The sequence below is a fragment of the Phasianus colchicus genome, chromosome 1 (assembly GCF_987193195.1).
Source record: "Phasianus colchicus chromosome 1, bPhaCol1.hap1.1, whole genome shotgun sequence".
Lineage (NCBI taxonomy): Eukaryota > Metazoa > Chordata > Aves > Galliformes > Phasianidae > Phasianus > Phasianus colchicus.
In genome coordinates, this window is record NC_143436.1 from 86,044,927 (window position 1) to 86,068,724 (window position 23,798).

The window sequence follows — 23,798 nt, forward strand, 5'->3', positions numbered from 1 at the left end:
TAGAACATATATTAACACACATCTTAGTTTCTTCTCAAAATAATAGCCCAAACAAGCCTGAAACTCTGAAATTGATGGAGGAATGTGAAATGAAATCCTAGTCCATACCTGGTTCTTATGTCGTATTTTAAAAATCTGCTGTGACCCACAAAGATTTGAGGATGCACTCTCAGGCACTCAGGCTACAAATTAGTGAACTATATATGCAGGATCTCCTCCAGTATAGGCAAACAGTTATGTTACTGAACTTTCTTACCCCTAAATACAGTGTCCACATCTGCCTTTTAGGAATGGTATCTCACAAGTCCCAAACAGCATCCACTGAGACTGTGCTAGTTGGTGCTCACTGATTGAGATAAAGACAGTTCTACAAGAAAAAAAAGAAAGATTTTTTTTTTAAAAAAAGCCAAATAACAGTAACAACAAAAAGAATACACAAAAAAAATGGTGCACAATGCACTTCTTTACCACCTGCTGACCAATGCCCAGCCAGTCTCTGAGCAGTGGGCCCCTGCCTACTCCTCTTCCAGGCAGCTCCCCCAGATTTATTGTTCAGCACAACGCCACATGGTGTGGGGCATCCTTTTGGCACCCAGTCAGTTGTCCTGGTTCAGTAAGCCCCCAGCTCCTTCTGCACTCCCACCTCCTCACTGGTAGGGCAGCATGAAAAACTAAAAGTGTGTAAGCACTGCTCTGCAACAGCCAAAACAGTGGTGTGCTATTAACATTATTCTCATCCAACATTATTATCAATTCTAAACGCAGCAACCTACTAGGAAGAAAATTAACTTTATCCCAATCAAAAACCAGGAAACCCAGAAATTGTTCTTAGAATTTACAAGCTTAGTCAATCAAGTTACAGTGCTCAGAAACATCACACAGAATCACAGAATCACAGAATGACCTGGGTTGGAGGGGACCTCAAGGATCATGTAGTTCCAACCCCCCTGCCTAGCAGGGCCACCAAACATACACCTTTACTAGATCAGGTTGCCCAGAGCCTCGTCCAACCTGGTCTTGAACACCTCCAAGGACGGGGCATCCACAACATCCCTGGGCAGCCTGTTCCAGGACCTAACCACCCTCCTAGTAAAAAACTTCCCCCTAACATCCAACCTAAATCTTCCCTCTTTTAACTTAAAACCATTTCCCCGTGTCCTGCTATTATCAGCCCTTATGAAGAGTTTACTCCACTCCTGGGAGTAAGTTCCCTTCAGATATTGAAAGGCTGCAATGAGGTCGCCCCGCAACCTTCTCTTCTCCAGGCTGAACAAACCCAACTCCCTCAGCCTGTCCTCATAGGGGAGGTGCTCCAGCCCCCTGATCATCTTCGTGGCCCTCCTCTGGACCCTTTCCAAAATCTCCATGTCTTTTTTGTACTGAGGGCTCCACACCTGAACACAGTACTCCAGATGGGGCCTCACAAGAGCAGAGTAGAGAGGGACAATCACCTCCCTATCCCTGCTGACCACCCCTCTCCTGATGGAGCCCAGGATCCCATTTGCTTTCCAGGCTGCCAGAGCGCACTGCTGGCTCATGTTAAGTTTCTCATCTATCAGGACCCCTAGGTCTTTCTCTGCCGAGCTGCTCTCAAGGACAACTCCCCCCAGCCTGTACAGGTGCCTGGGGTTCTTCCGGCCCAAGTGCAAAACCTTGCACTTTGCCTTATTGAACCTCATTAGGTTCACCCGAGCCCAGCTTTCCAGCCTGTCAAGGTCCCTCTGAATGGCCTCCATTCCCTCCACCGTATCGACTGCACCACTCAGCTTGGTGTCATCAGCAAACTTGCTGAGGGTGCACTCCATTCCCTCATCGATGTCATTAATAAAGATGTTAAAGAGCACCGGTCCCAAGACAGACCCTTGAGGGACACCGCTCGTTACCGGCCTCCACCTGGACATAGAGCCATTGACCACCACCCTCTGTCTGCGGCCTTTCAACCAATTGCTTATCCATCTAGTTGTCCACCCGTCAAATCCACTTCCCTCCAGTTTGGAGATGAGGATGTGATGGGGGACCATGTCAAAGGCCTTGCTCAGGTCCAGGTAAATGACATCAGTTGCCTTCCCTTCGTCCACCAATGCCGTCACTCCATCATAGAAGGCCACAAGATTAGTTAAGCATGACCTTCCCCTGGTGAAGCCATGCTGGCTATCTAGGATCACGTGCTCGTTCTTTATGTGATCAAGCATATTGTCCAGGAGGATCTGTTCCATAATCTTCCCAGGCACGGAGGTGAGACTCACCGGCCTGTAGTTACCCGGGTCCTCCCTGCTCCCCTTCTTGTAAATGGGAGTGACGTGACCCTTCCTCCAATCGTCCGGGACCTCACCTGACAGCCACGACTTCTCAAATATGATGGAGAGCGGCTCAGCAACCACCTCAGCCAGCTCCTTCAGGACCCTGGGATGCACGCCATCTGGCCCCATAGACTTATACTCATTCAGTCTAAGGAGGCACTCTCGGACTTGCTCAACCCTTACAGTGGGGAGGGATTTACCTCCTTGGTCCCCACATAGAGGTATGGGGGTGCAAGACTTAGGGACATGAAAAAGACTAGAATCCTGGCCACCAGTGAAGACCGAGGTGAAGAACTCATTCAGCACCTCAGCTTTCTCTTCATCTGTTGAAGCCATTTCTCCTTTTAAATTTACCAAAGTAGGTACGCCCGTTTTGGCCTGTCTCTTCTGGCCAATGTACCTGTAGAAGGTTTTCTTATTGTTTTTCACGTCCCTGGCCAAGTTCAGTTCTGCCTGCGCCTTGGCTTTCCTGATCCCACGTCTGCAAGTCCGGACGGCATCCCTGTATTCTTCCCAGGTGACACAGCCTTGTTTCCAGAGCTTGTACACCCCTTTCTTCACCCTCAGTTCTCTTAGCAGGTCCTTGCTGAGCCATGCCAGTTTTCTACCTCTCCTGCCCACTTTCTTAATCAGGGGAATGGAGACCTCTTGTGCTGCCAGGAGGGCATCCTTGAAGAGCAGCCAGCTCTCCTCAACGTCCTTATCTTTGAGGGCAGCGCGCCAGGGGATCTTGGCCAGCATTCCATTGAGTAGCTTGAAGTCTGCTCTTCTAAAGTTCAGCGTCCTGGTCCTGCTCTTTACCAGGCCCACATCGCTTGAGATCACAAACTCAACCAGGGCATGATCGCTGGAGCCTAGGCATCCTCCAACCTTGACGCCTTTGATGATCTCCTCAGCGTTGGTGAGCAGCAGGTCCAGCAACGCTTGACCTCTGGTCGGTCTGTCCAATACCTGAACCAGAAAGCTATCATCAATGGATTCCAAGAGCCTTCTGGAGCTCTTGCAGCTCGCCGTGTGGTTTTTCCAACAAATGTCCGGATGGTTGAAGTCCCCCACCAGGACAAGAGCCCGTGAGGCAGACGCCTCACGCATCTGGAGCAAGAAAGCCTCATCAGCAGCCTCCCCTTGGTCAGGTGGCCTGTAGTATACCCCTAATACCAGCTGACCTTTATTAGTCCCATCTCTAATCCTAACCCACAGGCTCTCAACCTGTTCTTGACTGTTTCTCATGGGGAGCTCCTCACAGTTTATCCAATCTCTGACATAGAGAGCAACTCCCCCACCCTTCCTACCTCTCCTATCTCTCCTAAAGAGTCTATAGCCGTCGATGGCAGTATCCCAATTGTGGGAGTCATCCCACCATGTTTCTGTGATAGCAACAATGTCATAACTTTCAGAATGCATCACAGTTTCCAGTTCCTCCTTCTTGTTACTCAGGCTTCGTGCATTCTCTAATATTGTTAAATTTACTAGTATAGTCAAAGTCCCTGTTTCTTGTTCTCTGGTTATGGATCCAGAAACATGCTTGAATTCCCAGATTCACACTCATATCTTCACTCATGCATGCAAAGAAATACACTGAACAAAATATGGGTAGCAAAGGTCAGGCTTTGTGAATTGTATTAGAGTTCTAGACATGGAGTGCAGAGCCCCTACAGCAGCTGCTGGACAAATGGAGGTTTTTGGCAAGTTGGCTATACCAAGGGATCGGCTTATACTCAGGTTAAGGTTCTTTAATGGGGCCGGGAAGGTGTATCAGAGATTCAAGTCATAGACTGTATAGGTAAAAAAAAAAAAAAAATCAAATCTGTGCTGTAAACTGTCTGACCTTGACAAAAACAAACACACGGGAGCATGAGAGGAAATGTCCTGAAAGCAGAAATGATTCTGTTAGCTGACGGAATCAGCCTTCAGTCAAAACAGTGGATTAATTATGTTTGCCATGATTTGGAAACACATTAAGGTGACAATCTTCAGTCTAGGAAAAAACTACCAGCTAAGTGCTGAGAAGCCATGATAAACAGTTTTGTAATATTTTGTAATTATTCTTTGTCCAGGTTTGAGTCATTTCCTCTAAAATCCACAGTGATCTCATTTCAGACTTTCATGGGAGCTGGACTGAATATTGCAGCTCTGATTTTCCCACCTGCAGAGCCTACTGACGACTCTATCTATTCATCTATCCTAAAAATTGCTGGCATACACATTTTCTTCGATTTCTTCCAGTCTGCAGTAGCTGCCTCCATGACCTGTGAAATACTGCAGCTCATTTTCTATTGACAGCACAGTGCTGCACGGGCTCCACAGACCTCCAGCGCTTGGTCACAGCTTTGACAACGAAAGCCATGTCCAGCCCTGATCTGCTTTCCACACACGCTTGGTGTTCTTGTACCACAGCCTGTACTTTCATTGATGGCTGTCATGGCCAAAGGGCAGGAGGCATGAGAATGAGAGATGTTCAAAGAAGTTGACTGTTGAAATTTAGGACCTTGTATAGATATACCAGAGTTTGACGTTTAGTCCGATTTCTCATTTGGTAAGGAATAGTGAATTGTTAGGAATGGTGTTATGATTTTCTTCCATTTTGAAAAGCTGAAAATGACCCAGAATTATGTCAATTCTACTTTGCAAAGATTTAAACAGCATAAGACAGGGGAAAACAAAGTGATCAAAAATACATTTAAAATATACAGACAAAGATGACAATTTCTGAGCATTTTTTTTGTTATTGCAAGTATGTCTAGGAAAATGCAATCTGACAGAATGTCTTCCAAAGTCACTCACTTTTCAGGTAAACTTTCAATTTCTGAGAATTGCAACAGTTAGTGGTTTGGGCCCCAAATACCAGCAAAGCACCTAATTTTAAAAAATTAAAATCATCCCAATAATTGTATTCCTAGCAAGTAAACCATTTAAGCTTGTGCTCATATTCTGCTGATTTAACAATATGAAAACACAAATGACTGGCTGGGGTGTGCTAGGTTCACCTTCAAGCATTGTTCTAGTATACTGCTGCTGGGCTGAATGAAGTCAGAAAACTGGCTGTCGGGATTTCTGTACAGGCATCTTAACTCTTTCAGTCTTCACAGAAGTGCAGCCAGCCATTTCAGAAGGGACAGTGTTTCCCTTACAGGGGACCTGATTCTTCCTGTGCCACTCCAGAGCAAAGCTGATCCAACACCACCACCAACTCTCACATAAAATGGTGTAATGTAGGAGAAGTTTGAGCACCCGGTTTCCATTCCTGATCTCTAACATAATGTTGGCATAAATTACTGGTCAAGGACCCAGCCTCTCCCAACATCTGTTCATTAATTTGTAACATGTCTGTAAAATCAATTGCAGAATTACTTTTGCATTTCCCAGGGAAGCAGCAATCATAATTTGTTTAATAAGTGCATAAGCACTTTGAGCTTCTTAGAGAAAATACACTGAGCAAATGCTGTCCAGGTCAATATTTTTACATCACAAGATAGGCAGAAAATAGAAAGAACAAAGAAGAATGGATTAATTACTATATTCCTTTACTATAATTCAAAAATGGATAAATGCTTATAGTTGCTTGACCTGGCAACATTTACAGAACATTACAGCAGCAACCCAAGCAGACTGATAAAAGGAAAATCCCTGCAGTAAAAATCTAATTAGTAGACAAGCTTTAAATTCTTGCTAGGGCAGCTTCTATCCTACAACTACATATATATATATATATAAAATATATATATATGTATACAAACAATATTCCAATCTGCTCTAAACAATTATAATCTTTTAGTACATTTGTTCAGAAAGCTACAAGAATTAACTGTGTAGAAGAGAAAAGCAGCCTTACAAGTAAAACTGCATCTTGTAGTGCTATAAAGAAACAAAAACGTTCAAAAAAACTTGAGTTGCATTCAGTCAGCTGAACTTTTCTGTAAGATGGTGAATTGTTTTATCCTCTTTTTCCTTCACATAAAGGTTAACAACAGAATACCCAGGGCACTATGGAGAAGATATGGACATGATGATGTACACTTACGACTACTATATCCGTGGGGCAACAACAACTTTCTCGGCTGTGGACAGGTTTGTTTTTCATCTATTTCGCTAGGGGAAAAAAAAGAAGAAAGTGAGAGATCTTCCTTTCCTACTTTCCCTAGACAGTGCATGGCTACACATCATCTTCTGTGACACTCAGCATTAGGCTGCTACTTTTGAGGACCAGAGTCCACAGTGCATGTGGCTAACAGTCCAGGGCTGTGTATCAGGAGAAGAGGACCTTCATGCACAAGGGATCATCTGTCTTGTCCATTTGAGTAGTGAAATATATGGTAATGGTTACATCTGAGCTCTGCAAAGTGCAACACATCTTCAAAATTGTTAGTTACCTATTTCAAGCCAGTATCTATTTTAACCCACTAAATCCTCAGAATGGAAAAGCCTGGTCTTACAGTGGATGAGGGACTCATTTTGGCCCACCTTTGTTTGAAGAGAAGCAGAGAATCTGCCACTATGCAAAGAGAAGATCAAATAAACTGCAATGCAAATGCTGTAACTTGCGCTATCCATTGCAACATGTTTCCAACAGATATGAGCCCACACCAGGAATTATTGTCCATGTGATGCACGTGAATCCCCTTCCAGAAAATGAGTTTACTAATTTTCCTTGATCAGATCTGGCCGTTACTAAGTGTACTATTCCTCTTGAGCAAGGCTTGTGATGCTACAGTTGTGCAAATGGGTACAATTGCTCTGCTCAGTTAAAAAGATACCTCTTTGTCTCTCTACTATGCACAATTACAAAGTTTTAGAATTTGGACCAAACATAAACTCAACAGTGCTGTCTGAGTTTAGTGAGTTTAAGCAGTCACAGAAATCTGACAGCTCTTGATTCCTCCATCTCAAGCTGATCTTTAATTCATCAGTTCTTTGAGCTATTTCTCTGCTGTTGGTTTTTAATCAGTCCAGTCCTCTTACTTAAGTCCAGAATATTAAAGTATTTCCTATCCTACACAACACAGACACAAGACAAGGTACACTGCCCTGGCCCATTGTTGCCAAGTTTAGCTAAAGGAGCAGAGAGAGAGAGAAAAATGGGAATTCAAACACACCTACATTTCAGGCTGTCACTAATAACACCCAGAGGAGCCAAGATGCTTTTGTATCTGCATCTTTTTAGATAAAAGAGTTATAAGACTGCAAGGGACACCTCTACTCTGTTTTTTCTGTTTCTTTTGGGTTGTTTTTTTCCTCATAAATATTTCCCAGTGCTATTCTTAATCCTGGTTTTCCAATGCCCTTGTAGAGAGCAGGACAGATAACACAGTGTGCTCTCCAGTAACTGGATTCCAGCCACCCTCAACTGGGGACGAGGGCAACATCAGGAATCATAAAGACAAAGTTGGAAAAGAACAGCTGAGGGAATCTATGCCTCTGAGAGGATTTCTGCCTATGACTTTTGAAGGCTCTACTCTGTGGGCTGGCAGTATGGGACTGACCAAGAGCAGAAGCAGCACCACAGGGATGTCAGGAGGAGACAGGTCTCCACAAGTTGTGGGAGTACAGGACCTGAAAGAGGAAAAAGCCACCAGCACCTCTGTTCTGCCACTGTGGTGACAGTAGAGAAGAACCTACAAGAGTAGCAAGTGAAAACTGTAAAAAACACATTTTACAAATGCAATCTAGGAAGGTTTTTTTTTGAGCTAAGGTGCTGTCAGAGCTCTCAGAATGCCTAAAACCAACTTGTTCTGCCTAGTCCTGCTATATTAGCAGTACATATTCACCTAGTGGCTCTCATGGGTGACTCTCTCAAAGCTCAGCAAAGTTTGTCGTCCCATAATTATTTACAACTAAGTAAGGCAGAATGGGAACAACAAAAGAAAGCTGCTCCCAGTCCCAGCCTGTGAGAAGCAGACGTACAGCTTGTCAGTGTAAGCACACTAAATTTTGAGATTGCTTTTTATCTTCGGGCACATTAAAGTTGTGCTCGTGCTATTCAGCCTCTGACAGGCAATGTTCTTGAGATAACAAGAAGCACAAAAAAAAAGCCTTTGAAGATATTTTAGTTCCTCATCACTTCAAACAGCAGGTATTTTTAGATATAAAAATATATATATATGTGTGTGTGTAATACATATATATATATATATATATATATTTTTTTTTAAAGAAAAAATGACTGTACCTCTGCTTTTGAGCTAAAAGTCTCTCTAACAATAGGAGCTACTTTAGCAGACCATCATTATGATCCATAAAATCCTATTAATACATGGGTCATCTTTTCTGTTTTTGTCTCTCTGGGTAACTCAGTGACCAAAAGAGTTGTGTTTTTGAAGAGCACGCAAACAATCCAAATGAAAGCTTCCTAAAATGAACCTAAACATTTATTTTGCATTTCAGTAACCTTTGATAACAGTCTTATAAAAAAAAAAAAAAAAAGACGGAAATCTATCTAGGAAAGGCCTTCAAACAAACAAACAAAAAAGCACTATACAAGTAAATACAGACTTGATGATGGGTATGAGACAAACCAAGTTCCAAATGGCACTCAGCATTAATCTCTGAATCAGCATAGTAAAATTTTCAATTAAAAAAAGCTGAGCAAGTGAAAGCTGAAATGAGAGACTTTATGCCCACATAGAGCTGAAGAGTCAAATGAATCCTATTGCAGGACACACCCAGGCAATGGAACCACTGAACAGCAGCCCTTATAACATCTGGCCTTGTGTCTCTGCAGGTCACTGAGTAGCAACAGGTTCTTCACCAGTCTCCTCACCACTCCGAGCTGGCCACCAGAAAGCTGGGACTGTGCAGGGCTCTTGTAAAGAAAGCTCCTGTTGAACCTTTGGCAGCACTGCCCATTCCATGTGTCAGGTTTACTAGACCACCACTAGCAGAACCCAAACATTCAGAAACCTTTTGGTGCAAAACCCATTACCAGTTTAAAAGACTGTTGCTATTTTTAAGGACTGTGCTTTAGATCAAAACGCCCCTATAAGCCCATATGAAGCAGGCTAAATTGATCATTTGCACTGTGTGTGCTCCACAGCAGGTTAGTATTTGATCCTCCGAACTCATGCCTTTTTGTCAAGAGAACTATAATGAACAAGAAGCTAAGGTGGAAATTTGCAGCCTGTTATTGGGTACTAAATCACTCGCCTCCATTGTTGAATCCTCCTGTGCCAGCCATGCTTCTAACAATTGTTGGTAGATATTCTATCACTCCACTGAGAGAAAACAGACATTAAATTACTCACAAACCAGTAAAAGCTTGTTTTACACTTGTAGATGTGTTCTGTCTCACATGTGACTTGTGGAGATCAAGAATGAGAAGAAAGTTTAATTTCTCTTGCTACTGACTCCTTCCTATCTTTCACATAGATCACTGGCCAGAAGACATGAAAGAGAGAAAGAGAGGAGAAAAAGAGAAAGAGAGAAATACAGAGTGTACAACTTTGCTCTTAGAAATGGCTTGAAACTCACTCGCATGTTTTACTTCATTCAGCTCCTGGAGCAATGGATCATACTTCAATAACTTCTGACAGAACCATCCTTTTCCACTTGAACACTGATTTAAAGTTAATGTAGGACTGATCATTATCAATAATCATTGTCTTCTGAAGGATATTCAGAGACCTGATTGGACGAGATGATCTCAGTGTTTTTTCAAACCTTAATGACTCTATGAATATTCAGAGAGCTGATTTTCTTATTCTGTAGAGGAGTGGGAAAGAGTTGTAACTAGCAGTCATATTCAATCTTCTTCTACTCTATAAAAACACGAAGCACTCAGAAGAAAGACAGCTAATGGTAGATAAATGTTTTTGTTGCCACAATATCTTGTGTAAAGTTGTTCTTACTCATACAGTGTTATACTCTGCAGTTGCCACTGCCATCTCACATCTGTTGTCTCTTCTCTCATGCAGGGATCGTCAGTGGAAATTCATTGTCTGCAGGATGACAGAATATGACTGCCCATTTCAAAATGTTTAAAAATATTGAGTATATCCAAATTGGAAAGCTTGAGGATGGACAAGGTGTAATGAGAGTCAGGGATTATGGGTGAAAGGCAATTAGGCTCACAAAAAAAATGTAGAAAGAGTCATAATACAATTCTTCCCTCTGGAGCTAATCAATAAATTGCCAGCCCACATGCTTGCAGCAGAAGTTTTGGAGGATTCCTTTGAGCTGCACTGACAGTTGTATCCCCCAACTAATACTGCTTAGGAAACACACATGTTAATAGTACACAGATCTATGTTAATTTCCTTTTTTATATGTATCCATATATAGCCATTCTCAACACAATAAAACTTTTTTCACATAGCAACTTTATATGAATTGCTTTCCAGCAGAGTCACTCCAAATGAAGTGGAAACATACTATAAACTTTCCAGAAAGCAGTAATCTTTCCTGTCTTCTACTTCCCACTTGGAACCAACCCAGTGATCTCTACTAGTTTCTCAGTATTTAGTAGCTAAAAGTGTGCAGAAAGCAGTACCAGCAGGTCTTTGACAAAATTCATTTGGGGTTACAGCCTCCAGCAAAACTTCATTGCTACAGATGTCTTCTTACTGTGGTGAAATTCCAGGTATTAAAAACTGGAAGATGTCACTAGCTGGTTAAAATAAGCGCCGATCCATCAATAAAAACAAAAGCCTAACCTAGCTTTACTGAGACTAATTTATATTGTCCTAAAAATTGTCAGTGACATAACTAATTGGGAGATCTTTTATGAGTAAACCCAGGAATAGGTCAGGCCAAGCCACTCTCACAAAAAATATGCATACTGTATTTGTCAGAAGTCTACTTTACGTATGGACTAAGTTTCCACTGTGGGCCTTTGGTAATATATTCTTGGCTTAGAATAGACAAATAAAGTTAATGATCTGGATGACCTCAGTTCCTCTGACTTACATATATCATTTCATGCAAAGAATGAGCTGACCATGTTTCAAAGCTGCACACCAGTTGTGCAGCGGTATTCCAACAAGAAAGACTGTTATCTCTTCCAGGAAGATCCAAGGTAGGATTTTTGCTTAGGAACATGATTTAGGGTTCACTTTCTTGCCTCATTAATTCAGTGACAAACTTAGCAGTTTCAGCAGCACTGGCTCAAGAGCCATGATGATGTCAGCTACCAACTTAAGATTATAAGCTTCATAAGAAACAGTGGTGTCAGACAGAGAGTTTCCATGCTCCAGGCACTTTTAACGTATTTACTAGCATACTCTCAAATGTGAGCATTAAAACTACACTTGTCCAATAAATGAATAATAGATTTGGCATTGCTATAGCCTCGTTTTTCTTTCAATTATACTTTTTCTACAACAATTTACTGATTTGCACACAAAGAAACTGTCATTCTCAGAGATCATGATGGTAACCAGGGAGTTTCTATGAAAGCCAGTTGCTGAGAAAGCAAGTAGCAAAATAAAAGAGAAATTAAGAGGACGAGAGAAGCTGAAGAAGATTGTTAGCTGACACTGGTAGACAGGCAAAGGAAGTCATGAGAGCTCCAAAGAGGTGAACACAAGAGGAGAAGGCACTCATGTTAGGAAGCTGATGGAAAAGGACAGGCACTATATTTAGGCACATTTGTGGGAACACCTGCCCTAGAGATGGCAGTATGTAGTACATCCTTCTCCTGCCACAGTCTTTACTTAGGCTGCTCTCCATACTGCGTGCACACCATGGGCTCATGGAGTTCTCTGAGGGGACAGTGCAAGATCAGCTTAGAATCACAGAATCACAGAATATCCCGAGTTGGAAGGGACCCCACAAGGATCATCAAGTATAACTCCTGGCTCCACATCACCACCTCAAATCCAAACCCAAAGTATGAGAACATTGTCCAAATGTTCCTTGTATTTTGTTTTTCTCTAGTTTCTGTTGGATATTTTGTACAGAAAGATAATATGATACTGTGAGAAACAGTACTGAAAGCTCTGCTTTCAATCAAAAAAGATCACATCCACTGGCATCCTTTGGTCAACTAGGTGGGCAACCTTGTCATAAAAAGAGATTAAGTTCATTAAAGAGGACTTTCCCCTTGTGACCAATGTCTGCATTGTTTTTCAGCTGTTTTTCAAAAACTCCCAGGATAATCTTCCCCAGAAAATTGCCAGGCACCAAAGTGAGACTGGCAGGCCAGTAGTTACCAGTCTTTTTTCTTGCCCCTCTGGAACGTTTGCCAGCTTCCAGTTGATAGGGACCTTTACAGATTCCCACAACCATTGAAAAATTATTGAGAGGTCTCAGAATGTCATCAGCCAGCTCTACTGTGGGATGAATCTCATTGGGCTCCATTGACTTGTATGCATCTAGCTGGAACAGCAGATCAGCTTCCCAAACACAAGTTTGGGGTTGGCTGGGAGTTTACTGTTACCATAGTCATGGTCCTTCAACTCAGGGCACTGGGGGTCCCAGATTCATAGTGCTACAGAATAAGCAGCTCTGGTCCCTTGTCCACTGAAACTGTAGTGTCATGTTGTTGTCCCATTTGCCACCTTTCTCCCTCATCTGTCCCAGTCACTTCCTTACACCCATGCTCTATTCCCAGCTCCACCCTAGCAGTGCATCTGTGTGGGATACATTTCACAGGACTCCTCTTCAGAAAGTTAAGTAATTCTCAGATGCGGAAAACTGTGGGTGGGAAACAAAATGTATCTCAAGTGAAGGCAGGAATGGGATGTGGACAAAAAAAAAAAACACACATCATAAAACAAAAAGCAGAACAGAGACAAGACAGTGTGCCTCCTGTAAAGTCCTAGGACAGCCAGTTAGCAAAAGCTGGGAAGTAAACTTAGTTATTGTCTTTGTTGTAGCATCCACCTCTAATGCTTAGGTAATCTTTGTGTGTAGGAAGGTATCACTCCAGAGCTAATAAGGTTCTAGCCTGAAATCCTCAGCATAAGGCAATGATGTGCCTGCCCTGCAAAAGTTCTCAAGGTTCTGTCTGCTTTGACATTCCTAAAACTATTCTAGGAAAAGGAGCCTTTCAACCTCCTTAGGGCACCTTTACTGGACTGGAACCATATTCCACTCTTGCTAAAACAAATCAGAGGCCACTGCCTCAGAAACATGACTACTCAGACCAAACTCACCTGGGAGCTGGTAGGTAGCATAGAAAGCCCAAAGCACTTTCTCAGCTTGATGTGTTGTGCAGCACAGAGGCACTCTATCTCAGTCCTAAAGAGTCACACCAATCTGAGAACCTATGCAGATACTGCATTACCAAAGCCACATACAGGCCTAACACTTTCAATTAACCCTTTTTTTTTTTTTTTAATGAATAAATAATTTAATAAATAAAACATCATCAAAGTCTTCTGTGCATTTCATAAATAACAAAAGTTTGTATTTATTTAGTTCAGAAACTTAAGAGAAAAGCCCTCTTTTGTAATGGCTAAGCACTGCCCAGTCATGCTTCCAGAGTTGCAGACAGCACACCATCAGCATTGCCAGTGATTTTTTTAGGAAAACTAAAGCAGGGTAATCTTTGCACTCACAAAGCAAAATGCAGCAAACCTCAAATTCCTCAGTTTTCAGAGTACATAAGCGTTTCCATTATTTTTCAACATTTTTTACTTTTAGTATTTTTAAGTACTTCAAACAGAGTCTTTTCCAGCTACTTCCCAACAACACTGAGCCTAGAAATGTGCTTTTTAAGTGATGGCTGAGATTCGTGTTTAATCATGAGTTTTGCAGGACATCAAATGCCATGATACTAATGATAAAATATACCAGACTTAGCAACACAGCACAGGTTAAAAAAAGAAACAGCAAACCTGTAACCCTACTGAAACATGGCACATTTCCTGTAAAATCAAGAGACATCTTTCAACCTCTTCCAGTCCAGTGTTTGGGATTTTGTAATGCAAGATAAGCCTGCCAGTCATGGCAGCACCAAAGCAGAGAGATGCCAACACAGCTGAAGGGAAATCAGACTGCAGAGGAAGAACCACTGGAAGAAGACCAGCTGGCACTTAGGAGAACTTGACTAGACTTGACCCCTGACACACAGCCACCAAATCATTTTCTGTTTTTAAGCTTTATTTCAAACTCATGTTTATCACATCAGCAACATGTTACTGTACTGGCCTGCATCTTAAGACTGCTGTACTGTTTACAGGCAGAGCATAACATTACCAGTAGTGGCACTCAGTTCCAGAGCTGTTGGCGTGAACCACAGGCCACAGGACTTCTGCTGACAATACTTTACCAGTGGTAAAACACTGCTTGTGCCGAGACTTTCTTTTCAAGACAGGGTAGCTTTGTAATGGACTGCTGCCTTGTTCCTCATTATTTCAGGGTACTGGTACGTGTGCAGCTGATGCTCTTCAGAGTAATCTGGATCCGTACCCTAAGAAGTTTAGAAAAGGCAGTATGGCTGCACGTGTGCTTGAAGTTAAAGACAAGCACAAGCGTCTGTTGGTCAGAGCCAGCAGGCTTGGCTCAGCCTTTCTGAGCTGCATATTTGAACAGCATTGATTTCAGTCTTATATACAGAAATCAATGGGACCGCTTGCAGATTTCAGCCCACATTTCAAAAGAGGTGAGTCTTAAGCAAGAGTCAGACATCTAAATACTTTTCAGGATCTTAGCTTAGCTGGCGCATATCTTCAAGGAAGATTGGAAAAACTGGGTCTGAGTTAGAGAGAATCAATCAGAGAGTCTTCCAAGATACAAGAGGATGGACAAGCACTGTATAACCTGCTCTTATTTTCTCAGATACAAAACTGACTTCATCGGAGAGAGCAGGACACACTCTGCCTTACATTAGCTTTAAATTGCTCCAAAAGAATAAAGAAAAGCTTTGCTGTACGAATGGATTTTAAATTTCCTACGTGTATATCAGCTTTATAATAGCCGTCATTCCCCTGACTCCAAAGACAGCTTTGCCCTATTGCTCTGTTACACAGCAAGTTTGCAAGCCTGAGCTTCACATAAAAGCCATGTCCATGGGGTAAGTCTCATTGCATTAAACAGAAAGACACAATGACATTTTTGTGTGATGTGAGCTTTAGTTTACATGCAGAATCAAATTCTCCAGGCCTTGTTTGAGCCAGACAAGCCACTAAACTACAGAACCTGGTCCTAAATAGATCAGCCCCAGTTGTGGAGAATAGAGAAGAAGGCAGGCACAGAACAGGGATGGTGCTTTTTGTGAGAAAACTGAGAATGAGAACAATTGAAGAGAAAGCAGTGCAAGTGAGACATGCTACCATCTGAAGAGTTATGTAATTCCTTACAAGAAAAACATGCTTCGGTATCTCAGGAGACACAATGAGTAGTATAATTTAATACTAGCAAAATTTCAGGAATTTGGAGAAAATTCTCAGTAACTTTGCAAAGTAAAAAGCTAGTACAGTGTATCAAATACTATCCTTGAAAAGAAGATGATTTGTCGGTTGAATCTGGTCCAACTGATAATGTTGATATAATTCTTTTAATCTGAGTTTGAAGCTCTGAACTCTTGACCAAAGGAAACAGAGAGATGAGATCAGAAGCAATGAGCTAACAGTGAAGCGTGAGCAGGAGGAGGTGAAATCACAGATGAACAAAGAGAACAAAAGAACAGAAGCAAATAAATCCCCAACAAATTAATAAAGCACGAGCCCCAGAATTGAAGTACTAGCTTTCTGTGGTTGTTTGAGGTTTCATAAAAGGTTCAGCTAGAATACACATATCGTCCAAGATGCTTCCAAGTCTGAAGTTGCTTAAGACTCCAGGTTTGGCTTCAGACCAATCTTAAAAGTGAACAAGCTTTGACTCAGAAATGGATATATTCATCAGCAAAATCACTACCATAACAACAGAAGTCATCCAAAATTAAGTGCTTTCATCTTTCACTGAAATCTAACAGATGCCATGGTTAAATCCACTGATTTCTGTCCAGGCTAGTTCACAGTATTTTTTCTCCTTATTCCCTTCTATTTTCATATGGAAGACAACCTTATAAAGCATCTACAGTGGCCTTTTGTGAGTCTCACCTTGGTAGCCCTTAGCCAGAATACTGTAACATGGAAGGCAAGCAACCAGTATCCCCTCTGCCACTGCAGAGCCAAGCATCTCCTCCTTAGCATCATGTGATTTTGCTCTGCAGTTGCCTGTTTGCATGCTCTCTCAAAGTCCCAGTCCAAAGCCCACTGATACAGCTGGGATCATGATCTTACAAGGAAAGTTCCTTTCTTAGCTTGTTTATCCTGGTTTCACATAATCAGAGTGAATTTGGTACCTGTGAAAATACAAAATGGTCTTGTGAAGACTCTGAACTACCATAACAGACACAGCTTTTTCTGATCTCACCTGAATGGACCTCTTTGGAGTCTAGGAGAACAGCTGAGTGTCTTTGACTCATTCAGCAACAAACGTATGGCTGAGGCAAGCAACATAGGCTTAACAAAAGCTATTGCTATGGCTTTCTTGCTAGGAATTGACTCTTGACTGTAAACTTAATTCTATATGAGCACTCAGATGGTAATTAAATTGTAACAGGTTTGCAATTGTTACAGCTCTCAGACTGGACTGCTGCACCAAAAAGAGATTTTTCCAATGATTTTATTTGTTGAATGTAGTGCTTTGGGTTGGAAAAAGTTACCTATCTCAATTTCTTTATCTATAGTCCAGGGTGAAAGCTAGATGACACAAAACTGATGGAAACATCCTTCTTTACCACACCTACAAATGCTAAATCTGAACCTTTTTAGCAACACAATGTGCATTTTGCACTTTTGGTGGTCCAACATTATTCAATTTCCAGATGTCTCTGGCTGATGGTGGCCTTCACTGCAGGTGGGAATTACAGCTCACACATTGCAGAATCTGCATTTAAATTGCAGCTCAGCAAACATTGCATTCACAGGCACAGAAACATCAAGCCAAGCCAACAAATTGAGCTATTGTTCACTTTTACTCTCTGCGTTATTTAACACAACAGGCAAGAGAAAAAGGGCTTTGAGTAATAAAGTGCTGTTCAACAGATACAGTAAATGCATAGATCACCATGGCATTTACTTGAAACAGTGACTGAAAGAGCATCAGTGTTCTACAACCACTTCGCACAAAGTACATTTGCAAGTTACAAGAAAAAAATGTACATCATGATTTTAGTCAATACTTTGTTAAACTGAATTTCTCTCTTGGTCCCTTGGCTACTACAGACAGGATGCAGTAGTGGGACTTCACCTTTTAGTGTGAGATAAGCCTGCAGCTGCATAGCTTGTTCTGGGCCAAGGAAATGCAGAACCAATGCCTCCATGCAGCCTCTGTGCTCTGCCTGAACAACATTCCATGCCATGAGCATCTATATCACACATACTTTGACCTGACCCCTGGCAAGCCCTTTGAGATGCCCATTCCACCCTCTATCCCCTCTACCATACTAATTATTGCCATCAGTAAGCAAACAAAAAACATTAAGAAATCACTGGCACCATAGGGTCTGAAATCTTAGAATTAAGAGTGTTTGTGTGAACAAGTTTAAAAAAACTGAAAGTAAGTCCAACAAAAATAATCACAACTGCCTATTTCTTGGAGCACTTTCATGTTGCAAGTCCAGCACAGAAACACCTGTGTCCTCTTCCAGTCTTTGCCTGGGCAAAGGCCTTTCATGCTAAGTCCTTCAGTTGAGAGAACAAATTGATTATTCCATTGCATACATGTCCAATCCTCCAATTTTTTGTTTTTGTTGCCCACTTTTTTCTGTTTTAATAACAAATACATAAAATAGGTTTTGTCACTTAGACACATTAGCTATATTATATATTTTATATGTGGCTCAAGACAATTCCTCTTCACACAATGCAGCCTGGTAAACCAAAGGGTTGGACACCCATCATTTAGAGGACCATGCTCCAACAGATTGTTCAAGTTGTAATTTGTGTCTTCAATACTTGAACAAGGCAAAAAGACTTCAGTTATGTAAGCCACTATTTCACAGAAAAAAAAAAAAAAGAAAAAGAAAAAGAAAAAAGAGGTAAAGGAATGGATGTAGGAAATAAATCTCCACAATGCCTGTGGAGAATAAGCCAGGAGAATAAGCCAGGACACAAAGGAGTCCTGGAGAACAAGCATTAACACCAGTAATGAAATGTGTTTAGACACTGTGTCCAGTGGCTGAAGTGCTACCCAGGGACCTGAGAGGATCTAGTCCAGTTCTCCTACTTTGTCATCCACTCTCCTTGAGAGCTGAGTAGGCAGAACAAGGCTAGAGATCACACAGTAGCTTTGAGCTGGCTAGTACCGCTGAAAGACCCACTCAGAGATGCTATTTCATATTTTCAAAGGAATACTGTAATCGTGACTTGACTGCTAATTAATCAAGATGCATTCTTCAGTTAATATGGCTTGCCTGGTTCCAGGACAGCTTGGTTAACTTGACCAAGACTGTGCTTTATTTTGCATGTAATTTAGATGTATGAAACATGCCCTATGTTTCTTAGCATTTCATCTTTCTGTAAATCAAGTACAGTAGTCATCAGTATGCAGTTAAATTCAGTGAAAACACTGAGGGAAGACACTATGATGAGAGAGGGAGATACCTCTAAATACAACAGATCAGATGAATCATAGTGTGAAACTACTGGCTCCATCTCTGGTGTTTTGTGCTTGCTATAGTACCAGTGTCAAGAGCCATGTGTCCAGCTCTTCAGGGTTCTGATGCCTAACAGGTCTCCCCAGAATTAGCACAGCAACACAGCAGTTTCCCAGTCAGCACAGGCATCACAATGCACAAAACAATGCTAGGTTACCCACTCAGAGGACTTTTAATCCACCAGAATCTGGGAATGGTAGTGTGGAACACCACATCCAGGTAGCAAAATAGACCCAACCCACTTCACCCTTCACTGCTAGTCCAGTTACAGCACACAGAAGTTGTAAATGAGCTTGTTGTAAACTGAACTTTGCTGTCAGCACCTTTTAGGGATCACTGCTGAAGAGATGCAGTCCACTAGTGGTCTAGGCAGGTGTCACCTTTTTCAGCTGTGTCAATACCTATTTACCAGGCTAGAGTCTTTCAGGACAAAACTGAGGGACTACTCTACCGCCTCTGAGTTGCTAAAGCTGCACAACAGTGAAATATTGACGTGCTGCAGGAAACACACAGGGTGCAAAGGACACCCTTCTCAGCCATTACCACACACCTCTGCTGTAGCAAGGAAAGAAGAGGTTCTTTAAGAGGTCTGGGAAAGTAGTCATAGCACTGAGCTGGCTGGTGTTCAAGAAGCATCTGGACAGCACTCTCAAAGATAAGGTCTGATTTTTGGGTGGTGCTGTGTGGAGCCAGGAGTTGGACTCAGTGATCCTTGTGTGTCTTAGGATATTCTGTGATTCTATGAAAATTATAGACACCAAGCCAAGGAGCTGCAAGGCATATCCCCCCAACTAGATCTACCAGTTTTATTCTAGAATATGACATATAATTTGCATTTAGGAAGTGTGCACACTTTGATCCACTTAGATTGCTATGTTATTACCAAGTCATTTCATTTCATTTTACAGAGGTGACTCCTTATGGTAGAAGAACTGATTTCAGTCTCACTCCAAAAGCACTAACAAACCACTAGTATTTTCTTTTGTTCTTCCATTCCAGCTTACCTTGCATCTCTCACTCAGGAAAGTAAAGAGCTGCTAAGGTTGGCACACGGGTGCTTTGGTCAAGTGCACATTGCTTTTACTCAGAAGAGGAAAAGAAAGTCTGTTCATTGGGGAAGGATGCCTTTTTTCTTCTTCAAGGATTTCTTCAAATAGCGGTATGGTGCTACACAAGGTGGTGCAGCCGCAAAGCATAACCAACCAAACACTGAAATCCAGAGAAAGCTCCTGGGAACTGTGCACAATGACTGTACATGCCTAAATGAGGGGAACAGAGTGCTTTAGAGAGCAGCAAGGGCATGGAGAGGGAAGGAGAGCAGGGAAAGTGAGATATTTAAAAGTACAAACCCGCTTTGCAAGAAAGATAAGATTTGAGAGATTTAAGGGAAAACTTTCCCCTGTACCACATCAACCTGCATTACTGCACAACCGTGGCTGCTATGGGATATAATTGCTTAGTTATAATTGCTTAGTAGCGTAGATATGGTGGAAGAAAAAAACACCCTGACACCTTTACCCATCTCAGAAGGAAGCAACTTCTTGTGAAAGTTCACAACAGTCTATTCAGTGTTACCATTCACTGAGTCCCCCAGTGAGAGACGTTGTTAAAAATCCGATCACCTCACTTTTTCAACTGCAGCAAACTATTTTCTCTAACCAGTACTAAGTTTTACATGAGGATACAACAGCTCCAGCAAAACAAGCTATTTTTGCCAGAAGACAGGCCAGCCTTCTAAGCATAAAATCTAAAGGAAAATTGTTACTTCAAAGAAGACAGAAGAGGGACCGCAAGCTAGTTCACCCATATCCTGAGTAATCTTAACCACTGCTGTCTGGTGCACAGTCTGAAACAGATCATTATGAGCTGGGAATATCTGCTCACTGGGGTCCTGCAGGTGAGAGATGCCTGAGAGTCCTGCTGGGTTTTAAGGCTGGAGCCAAGTAAAATCAAACAGCTGAGTTTGTGCTCAGCAGCATAAATTAGTCAGGGTTTTCCAGGAAGACTTACACACACATAGAGATCATATACCTCTAAGTGAAACAGCTGCTGGGTGTGGGTTGAAAGGAGCTGCAAAGCACCTAATGGGGCATTCCAGCTTCTTTGTGGAGCTGGATCTGATAAACACAGTGCAACAGTGCATCCTCTCTGGTAGCCAATATGAAACAGATCAGACACTTGCCCCCACTATCCTGGTACTGCTCATTTGAAGAATCTCACTCTGGAAAGTCCTAGGCCAGACACTGAAGGTCAAGACTGGATGTAACTTGAAGACATTGACATAAAGCTGCTTGATACAGCAGCCAAGAAAATGTGAACCCTTTTTAGCTCCATGTTCTCAAAACTTGTCTCCACAGATAGCTAGTGACACATGGAATAGTCACTGTTCTACTTAGCAGAGCTTTTTACAAACTATAGAGCTTAGAAAAACTCTTGAGTACAGAGTTTTTTGAAATAATGCTCACTTGCTAGAAGTGGCATTGGCTAGTGGCTTAGGGCAAATGCTAATAAATTGAGTCAAAATGCTCCAAAGCTAATTAAATCATACTGTATAGAGGAGATTGCTAGGCTATTGTAATGGAAGTTTTTATGCTACTTTTAAACCATGCAAGTTTTCAAAGGACTAATTTGATAATGATAATAATAAAGACATGAGAACACAGCGAAGGCACTGTATTTTTATAAGGCCAATCTATAAAGATATTTATAACAGTCAGCATCCTTATAACCTCCAAAATATAGTCCATAAACAACCATGAAATGAATATGCTTGGACAACTGCTTAGCTTAATCCAGTACAAGTTGCAATCAATGGAGGTACATCGAGGATGCTGGACTGAGTCCAGGAGCAGCAGCAAATGAAAGCACAGTGCAGAATGGTGATCTGAGCAGTCTTCATACAGCAGGCTAAGTACATTAGACACTGACTGATCTTCCAAGGGAATTCTCTACATAAAATCCTCACCAGAGCAGAAATTGTCTCATTTTTGAACTATTAAAGGCATGTTTCTCAACACCAAAGTCAAGCTCCCAAAGCCACAACCAACACTTTCCATGAAGCTTAGTGGGTTTACAGCAAGTCTAGTCTAGTACAGTATCATTCCCCGCTTTGCAAGTGCTATTAAATTGTTTCCACTCTCTCACCACTGTTTCCAGTAAAGAGGGTTTAGCACAGACTAAAAGAAGCAAACAGGAAAACTTCAGTTGCTTAGCAGTACAACATACAGACAGTTTCTGCAGACAGCTTGAATATCTTGCATGCTGAAGGCTGGTACTTGGGTATTTCAAAGAGACCTGGACAAGAGAAAACTTTCACAATTCTTTATGTTTGTCTACTTACTTCTGATAATGTCATTCTCCTGCCTCTATCCAAGATAATGAAGATGAACTCAGAGGACAAACTGATCCCCCAGGAATTCAGTGGGCTTCAGACTGATGTCTGCATGGCTATGTAATACAAAGCTGTAGTAATTTAAGGGTGTTGCCTGAGGACACAACTGTGGACACATGCAGAGCAGCACTTCATGCTCACTATAACCCAGCATCAGAGCACTGTTGCTCCTTTTGTTCATTACCTTCCCCTAATGTGAAAGTATCACCTTGATAGAGAAGACATGATATGCTCACTGTACAGGCAATTATACTAGATGTAAGAGTTATTTGCCTCCCGAGATCAACTTAGCCAAAGGTATTATTTCTCCATTATCTCCCTTTAACTTGATAAAAAATGCTAATAATATATTTATTATGCACAAAACAATGTGTGCATCGCTGCCTTTAATTGCGTGCTTGTCAGAGAAAGCACAAGTAAAAAAGTGAAGCAAATTAGGAAACATGGATGAAAAATAATCAGTTGACAACAGAGCAATGCTCCTCCATATTCCCCTGAGAAAGTGCAACTAGTTATTAAATATTCTTATTGATTATAAGTATAGCAGACTTAGTAAATGTGGAGAAATGTCCTTTTTTAAAAATCGGATTGAGCTTTCCAGGTATAACACTATGCTGCATGTAAGTGGAGAGGAGGCTGCTTAAGATGTAGAATACATTATAGAATCTGTGGTGCACCCCTACTGAGCAAATCAATGATCCTGAACAATTAACAGGTGCCAAATGTAAACACTCTTTTTTGACCATGGGAAGCAGATGTATGAGCTCTTCTTTAACATGAATTCATTAGGAGAGAAAAGCTGTGGTAAAAGTGCAAGAGAAGCCACAGGCACCTTATTACCTTATGCAGCCATTGCCTGATTGGCTCCCAGATAAAAGCTGTGTGAAGGAGGCAGTGCAGACAACTACCTACTCCTTTGGGAAGCACCAGGTGAATCCAGCATTCTTTATAATGCATCACCCACTGATGAGAAACCAAGACACTGTAACTTGATCAGGACCCACACAGTGATTTGCACGCAGACCACAGCTCCTGGTGCCATGCTACACACTGTGGCATCAATCAGCCCCTCTTCTCACAGCACAAGTATTCCCAGCACACAGCCAAGGCAGTGTGGGAGCAATCTAGCAAATGAGAGAGTAGAGGTGGGGAAAATGTTTTGGTCTTCACTTGAAAAATGATGAAAGCACCCTCAATGCAGCACCTCCTCCTGAAACTCCCATCAGGCTCCAATCTTTGATCCCTGGCTTTAGCTTTGCATGTCTCCTTCATCAGAACTAACCTGACAATGCAGGGAAAAATGGCAAAAGGATTTGTTTATACTGTACATGGGCTCCCTGCTCACCTGTTACGTGATTCAGTGTTACATAAATGGCCCAAGGTGTCACATTCCTCAGCCAGGCACTGACTCTCATGGTAATCCAGGCAGTGTGACTCTGAGCTGCTGGCGGAGCTATTTGTGAGAGCAACTGATGAGCAGGGCGACCACAGAGTGTTCTTCCTATTTTTTGTGTGTGCACATCACTAG

At 41.9% G+C, this 23,798-nt stretch overlaps 1 protein-coding gene and 1 long non-coding RNA gene across 3 annotated transcripts in view; one reads left to right on the forward strand and one right to left on the reverse strand.

Annotated features, from left to right (window-relative positions):
• Positions 1-10,611, forward strand: part of DPT (dermatopontin) — a 28,829-nt gene extending 18,218 nt beyond the window's left edge. The window contains exons 3-4 of one of the 2 annotated variants that reach the window (XM_090151130.1): positions 6,261-6,368; positions 9,663-10,197. In XM_090151130.1, the coding sequence (XP_090007256.1) occupies positions 6,261-6,368; positions 9,663-9,816 (262 nt within the window). In that variant the 3' untranslated portion in view covers positions 9,817-10,197. The other variant, XM_031613031.2, reaches the window with a different exon arrangement.
• Positions 1-23,798, reverse strand: part of LOC149919814 (uncharacterized) — a 97,316-nt gene that overhangs the window by 5,332 nt on the left and 68,186 nt on the right. The window contains exon 4 of the long non-coding RNA XR_016471483.1: positions 257-367. This is a non-coding gene — a long non-coding RNA (uncharacterized LOC149919814). The remainder of the gene's footprint in view (positions 1-256; positions 368-23,798) is intronic.